Below are 7,960 nucleotides of genomic sequence, written 5' to 3' on the forward strand. Positions count from 1 at the left end.
GGGGGGGATATCGCGGAATGATATACGGGGAACGAGACACGATACTCGGTTTAACTTTCAATTTGCGTTGACGCAGAACGCTCTATCCGTGTCTATCCGCTCGTTCCGCGGTATTTGTACTCTTCTCCCTTCCCCTCCCGGCTTTTCAAAGATGCGCTACCCTATCTCCTCCAGAGGAGAGACGCGTATATATTTCACCCCTGAAGAATTTACCCCGTGCCAATCCAGGCGCTTTCACACCCTGTCCGTTACGGCTCCGCATACCCTATTCGCGCTGTAGCTGCAGCAGCTCGTTACTAAGCCACGTCAAGGCTCGTCGCCTTGCATTTTACATGCGTCCCTAGCACGCTTTTCTCATTACTCTTACCCTTCTTTCTCACGTTCCCGTTTTTCCCCGGCCAACGACGACCTATCAATAAAACCTGCGCAACGCTCGCTTTCCTCTCCCTTCTGTTTTTAGTTATTGTTAGACGCCACGAACAAGACAGAGATATAGAGATAAAGAAAAAGAGAAAAAGAGAGAGAGAGAGAGAGAGAGAGAGAAAATAACATTGTGTGTTCGCGCAATTACGCACGCCGGTCAATCATCACCTCTTCTGATAAGCCAAATACGCGACCAGCACAATCGGTTGTTTTATTTTTATCATCGCGAAATCGATCAATCCACGTTACTTTATACTTCGACTGAGTTGCTCGCTTAAAACACGGATACTTAAGACACAGAAAGCTCATTTTGCGAAGGCGGAATATGCAAGGGTGAGAATATTTGCGGATAGTGAAGAGTCAATTATAAGCGACTTTTATTTCTGATCGCTTGATACAAAAGAGATGAGAGCCGACGCGGCAATCGAGAGCATGTGCGGGGCCGTGGATACATAAATGGAAGATGTAGGTGTAAAGCGGTCAAGGACTAATGAGCAGGTGAGCTGGGAAAATAGGTGAAACGAGCCGAAGCAGGCTCACTGGTCAAGAAATATCTTTATCCGATAGATCGATTGTCGTTTCGTCCGTCTGGTCAATTATGGTTATCGGTAACAACCGACTAAACGACATATCTTTTATTTTTGCGCCGCTGACCGTATTAATATCTCTTTTATATCCCTAGTTTTTCGATGACTTCTAAACTTGGCCGAAGTTTGACCTTAACAGTTATCACTAATCGCAATCGCGCTAAAATAGATGTCATTTACTATAATTAAAGTTATTATCTTGTCTAATATTCTTCTGAATATTAGAAATAGATAAAAATACCTGTTACTTAATTTTAATCATCGTCCAAAATCATCATCTAAATCATAATAAAGTTGAAAAAATAATTTCTATCGACGATATTTTTGTACGAGTTTAAAAAAGGCGGAGAAATACCTTTTTTCCCACATTTATTTAAATATTCTATTATATATATATATGTATATATATATATGTATATATATTAGTCGATGTATAAAAAATTTCAATATATCAAAAAACCGAAAAAATGAGAAAATTTTTCATTTAGTAAAGTATCAATATTCTTCACAATTTTTATTTTATACTATGTAATTTTATGGTTTTTGTCGCGGCACGTTACATGGCATAAAAACGCAATTATCGAAAGCGCGATAAACAATATCGATCACACGCATCACGATGCTTGAATGTTATTATTGGTACGAGCGTTTGACCAGCCTGGCAATATCCGGTGTAATAGAGAATCCTAAATACCCGTGTGAAAGCCCTCGTCCTGCTTGTAAAACAATACCTTCATCGATAGTTTCGAATTCATGTCGCAAGCTCGTACAGCGGCAAAAAAATTCCAGCATACGCGTTCATACTCTTTTTAAGACACGATATTATACAATACATATTTTGATTATCATTGGGGAGAATTGTGATAAAATTTGTAGTAAAAGATTTTTAGTGATAAAATTCTTAGTGTATATAATAAATTTTTAAGTTGTTATTTTAGTATTTAAGATAATATATATAAGAGTGATAATGTATATATAATTATTGGTTGCATATATCTCTATTTAGACAAACAATGTAATTATGATATATTGTAATTATTAATTAGTTAATTATTATATTAATTATATGCACATAATATTCTCTCTGATAAAACACTCGTATATCGATTTTTTCGATATTATTGTATATAAAATATTATTAGTATTCTCTTTTTATACAACGTAAAATAATTTTATCAATTACCTTATCAAAAAAACTCAAATTTATTCGAAAATCTCTTTGAATCCAAAAAAGATATGGACTTTATATACGTAGTACGATCAAGATTTTATTTACACCACTACTTGATATTTCTTTTCAAGTTGTATTATGTAAAAAAGATCACATACATATAATTTGCAGTTTCCATTTAATTCTTTAATATGAAAAAATTTCGCAAAAAAAATCTCCTCCTATTCATACGGATATCCGGGCGAGAGATTTGCGAAGCATAAGCATCGAGAGAGAGAGAGAGAGAGAGAGAGAGAGAGAGAGAGAGAGAGAGTACATACCTCATAATCTCATGATCCTGTTCCTCTTCCTCCTTTTGACGCATTAAAACACCCTCTATGATGCGCCTCTCCTCCGGGGTGAGGTGCGACATGTCAGGCTGAGGTAGCTCCGCCATCACGATGGCGGTGTACGCGCGTGCACGGGGTATACGACGTGGGTATGACGCGGGTGCGAGGCAGGCCGGCGCACCACCGACGACGCCGACGTCGACGAGACGTTGCCGTAATACCGACGGGGCCTACGCTCCTTCCGCGTTTCTTCTCTACGACGACCGTCGTCGACGCGGGATACGACGATGACCGGGATGTATAACCTTCTACGACTACTACGAAGCGCGGCTTTCGTCCTGGGGAAGTCATCCGACACCCGTTGACCGCACCACCGCACCGCGACGCGGAAACGCGACCGCACCGGAGTTACGTCGTCGTCGTCGTCGTCGCGATTGCACCACCGTCGTCGTCGACTCGCCACTCGAACGTTGCACTCGTGGCTTGCGCCAATCGCGACGCGACACCACCTCCGTCGTGGTCGATGACTTCGGGATGGCCTCCTTTGTATTACGGGATAACGATAGAAGGTGGACGTCCTTAGATTCGGCTGCGCTAAGCGACGTCTGGCGCGATACGGGCTTTCTTCCCTGCTGCTGATGCTGATGCTGTGGGATACTGCAGTAGGGCAGTAGTAGCAGTCGGGCTGGTCTCATGCGAGCGTACGGCGTGCTCGTGGCATGGCCGTGGATGTCGCGCTTCTCCTCGTCGTCGTCGTCGTCCTCCTCCTCCTCGTCGTCGTCGTCGTCGTCGTCGGTGTCTCTCGTCGTACGATTACCGCCCGTTGCATGTGTATGACAAATCATGTTCACAGACTGTGAGGAGGCTCTCGCATTCTCTCTTGCGGCCCGGCCTCACGCGTTGCGCTGCCCGAATGCACCATCGGACGAATACGCTGTTCCTTGCGAGCGTACGACACGCAACCCTCCTCGCGCTGGAGAACCTGATCCTCCTCGGCGTCGCTTCGCGAGGTGGGGCGAAACGAGCACCGCTTCACCTTTGATAAATCCACTCGGACGCTCCAATAAAGCGAGGTTGCTGGATCGCGGTACGAAAGTGACAGCTGGGTGCGATCTAATCAACGTCGCGATTCCGTACACTCGGAGCGATAGACATAGGATGATATCGTTCTCGTTGGACTCCGATCACTAGATAATGGCTGCGTCCCTGATTCTCTTGGATATTCTGTAAAACCGCATCGATTGAAAACGAAAACGGGTCACTGGGTTGCCCGTGCTAAAGATAAATAGGACTTTCGTGGCTCGATCTACGCGCGGTATCAGACACGTACGGTAGCGCTGCGGTTGTCAAGAGAAGTCGGCGTCCTTGTGTATCGGATCGTCTCCGTTATCTTCCGGATAACACCGCAGCGAGACGATGCGCCATCCCAATTATCAGATCCGCGAAGATGAATCGCCGTCTCGTTAACTGGATCCCGTCGCGTCCGCGAGAGACATGCTCGACGAGCGATGGCGAAGCGCGTTCATACACGATCGGGCACCGGATCGCCGTCCCGGGATCGCCCTCCTCTCCGGAAAAGTCCGCTCGCGGATGCTCGCGAACGTTTGCGCGATTCACGTGGCAGCCGACACGACAATGGCGCCCCTCGGCGCGCCTCTAACGGCCGCCGCGACGCCCACGTAGTCGATCGTCCCCGAACAGTTACACACCCACGACAACCGTTTTCCCAGCTGACAACGGAGGGGGGTTCACCACTATCGCTCCAAGGGATTCGCTATCTCTTCTATCGTCGCCGCAGCCGAGGTATCGTCGCGCTCATCGCGTTGTCTTCGTCGTCGTCGTGATTGTCGACACGAACACGAGAACGCCCTGGCAAGAATAGCCGCTGATCGCCGCGAGGGTTAAATACCCTTCTAGAGCGTTACGACGTTTTCTCTCTCTCTCTCTCTCTTTTTCTCGACTCAATTCGCTCGTATCCCCGCGCGGCGCCCCTCGTAGTGATGCTCCGCGTCGAGCCGTCCGAAAACTTTGCGCGAAACGACCAACACTCGTCTCGCACACGACGAGGGTGAGGGAGCGCCAGAGGGTGCCTGTATGCGCACTGCGCGGCGCCTCGCGTCGCGACGCCGCGTTGCGTTGCGTTGCGTCGCGTCGCGTCGCGTCCGGCGACGGCTTAAAGTATTCCGACGCGTCGTCGCTTTCGCGCGTGGCGACGGCGACGGCGGTGCCCTTTCCGACGATCCGACTCGCGCGAATACGTTTATCTCTCTTCCACGCGCACCCCTCTCACGATTAGATGACGCGGCCACGTCGACCCCGCGCTCTCTCTCTCTCTCTCTCTCTCTTTGGTAGCGAACTCTTTCCGTCTCTTTCTTCCGACGATCCGAATACGTTTATCTCTCTTCCACGCGCACCCCTCTTACGATTAGATGACGCGGCCACGTCGACCCCGCGCTCTCTCTCTTCTCTCTCTCTCGAATTCTCACCGAGGCGCGAACTCGCATTCCTCGCGAGCGGTTCTTTGGAGTCCACGACGTATATATCTCTCGCTCAGAGACCTCTATCGCTCTATCGATCTTATCGCACTTGTGTGGAACCGCAGTTGCGCGAACCGAGCTGCTTTCCCCTCTTTCTCCCTCCCCCTCCAAACCCTCTTTCCGTATACGGGATCACTCAAAACTCGCGCGCGCATTTTCTATTAAAAGTTACATCAAGAATAATGATTGTTTCGATATCAAGACGGCATCGCTTCTTACATCAATAGTTTTTGAAATTTAAAAATTGTCGCGCGCTAAACTTTCAAGATTTCGGTCGCATATACATATAACGATATGTAAGAACATAAGCATAGAAGAATTCCATTTTTTATTTAACTTTAAAATAGACTTATTTTAATAAAACATTTATTTACGAATTTATCAATAAGATAATTAATACAATTAAAAGTTTAAAAAGTTTATGAAATTAAATGACTTAATAATATTTTCGTAAATAAAAATTTTTAAAATCTTTTAGAGAATATATAATAGAAAAGATATTCATATATACAGTACCCTATATACATCAGGCATGTGTACGAACTTTGGTTTCGTGCAGATGACGACCGATGTTGAAGAGGAGAGAAAGGAATCATTGAAAGTGGAAAGACGCTTTAAAGTACGGTTGTTGTTCGAGCAGAGATTTGTTCGGGTTTCATGCAATAATAATCACACGTCGTACGTGTCGATCACGATCGCCATCTCGTACTTGCGACAAACGAGACGCCCGACAAATATTGTACCTTCGCGCGAGCTTAATAAATAATCGGATTGCGGCGTACGTCCTGACCAATCGGCAAATGGGACGAGACTTACGTCGCGGAAAATACCGTATTGATCGACGGACGGACCAATCTGGCGCCAACTTCGAGAGGATCGCAATCACACGGCGCTGTATTTGAAACAGCCCGCTATAAACGTTAGAAATCACTTTAATGTTTTAGGAAAAGGAAGATTTCTCTAATCTTTAAAATTATTTTCCAAATTTGTTTTTTGAAAAATATGCTCAGATATTTCATTCTCTATTCTGTACATACATCGTATAGTGATTCGTACATTTCGAGAGTGTAAAATAAAATTTGCGACATCAGAAACATTCATCTTTCTATCTTTCTCTAATCTTTATAACTCGTCAATATTGCCTCATTATATATAAACTTATCGTTATAATCAAAAAAATTATGCGTATAAAGGACTCATCGGAAAAAAAACTTTTCTAAATATTTGATTTACGCAGTTGTACGAAACGCATATAAATTTCACGATTCTCTGATCATGTACCAGCGTTCATGAAAATAGCTTGCACGAAATTAGGATACGCTGAGTAAACGCGGTATATGCTTACTACACTCGTTCGTATAATTCTACGTGAAATACTCGGTAAATCACCTTATCGTGATTACTCTCCAAGATCGTAGAAACTTCTGACGGTGGGTGCGCGCCATTCCTTCGACATTGCTAAAGTTTTGTATAGTCGGGTACGTCACGTGGCGCATTCATTCGCATATTAGGGGTCACCCAATTTTCGAAAATTCCTCTTTTCTTTATCGATGAAACAAACAAACTTAACGCAAAAATATCGAGGAACCGACGGTGACAATAATAATGCACACATCTTTCTTTCTAAAATTATATCAAAGTTAATAAACTTTAAAATTTCATTAAAACGATTTAGATAAGTAATCTATATTGTATATCTATGTATATCTGCCTATACTATGGAAAACGAATTTAAAAAACCGTGTGAAATTGGTCCCTTCTGACATCATTATAATCATAGTTATGAATTTGTTCCGTGCTTTATTACAATCGTGACGTTGTATTTTCACGTATATCGTGAATATAATTACGTAAATTAATGTCAGAGTCATTGTTGATGAGTATACAAATAACTTTAATGTAGTCGCTCGATAAAAGCCTGCGGTGCTGCATTTGGCCATGCATAACGGCATATTACCACTGCGCGTCTGACTATATACACGGAGTAGCTACTGTTGACACTTACTACTGCCCGTCAGACATGTCTTATACATGTGTTTACTTACTACTTGCAGAACGAAAGACGACAAAGAATACGAAATTTGTTTATATATAAAATGGCAATTAATGTTAAAACACATTTTAATATATGCAGAGCATATCTCTTTCATACACGCTGGAACAACATAACAGATTAGAGAAAAACGTACAAATAAAATAAATTAAATCGTACAAAATGCGATGTAGATTCTTTATCGTCTATGGTAATTTTGTATTATTTTTCTTCTTTAATTTATATAATTAGTCATTAATTTATATGCCAAATGACAGTACATTTTTCTTCCTGTGATTCATTTATGAAATGTCTAAACGGTGTTTAGAATATGATAAGCAATCGATAAAGAAATCTGATTTAAATAAAAATGATAGAATATAATCTTTTTACATTAATTATAGTATCAATGTAATTCTCGTATAAATTATTTTAGATTCTAACGGAAAAAAACATTCTTATTTCTAAATTGAATGAACAGATCAAGGAATCTACCACAGACACAAAAGTATCTAATATACTTTTATCACACGATATTTAACAATTAAAAGATCACGTCTAATTTGCATGCCACAATATAAAATGACACAATACATAGAATAGTTATAGAACAATTCTTTACAATAATAATCACTGTACATGAAATTCTTTACATGAAGAACACATAACAATTACATTGGACAAATGTTCTTGTATTCACTGGTAAAATTGCAAAAGAATATAATGAATAATGTTCCAGCTTTAAAAACAGTAAAAAATTACTTGTATGTTATAATATTTACCAAACTATATTTTATCAATAAATAAATTTAAAAAATATGTTTAGATTATAGATAGATAATCGGAAACTTACTTTTTTTGACAATATCTAAGAAAATTTA

At 42.0% G+C, this 7,960-nt stretch overlaps 1 protein-coding gene across 1 annotated transcript in view; it reads right to left on the reverse strand.

Moving 5' to 3' along the window:
- LOC115234857 (regulating synaptic membrane exocytosis protein 2-like) overlaps positions 1 to 4,859 on the reverse strand; it is a 79,067-nt gene extending 74,208 nt beyond the window's left edge. Inside the window, exon 1 of the mRNA XM_029806218.1 lies at positions 2,502 to 4,859. Within this exon, the coding sequence (XP_029662078.1) occupies positions 2,502 to 2,617 (116 nt within the window). The 5' untranslated portion in view covers positions 2,618 to 4,859. The remainder of the gene's footprint in view (positions 1 to 2,501) is intronic.
- Positions 4,860 to 7,960: the final 3,101 nt, after the last annotated feature.

Source organism: Formica exsecta, unplaced genomic scaffold, assembly GCF_003651465.1.
Source record: "Formica exsecta isolate Colony F162 unplaced genomic scaffold, ASM365146v1 scaffold108, whole genome shotgun sequence".
NCBI classification, from domain to species: Eukaryota; Metazoa; Arthropoda; class Insecta; order Hymenoptera; family Formicidae; genus Formica; species Formica exsecta.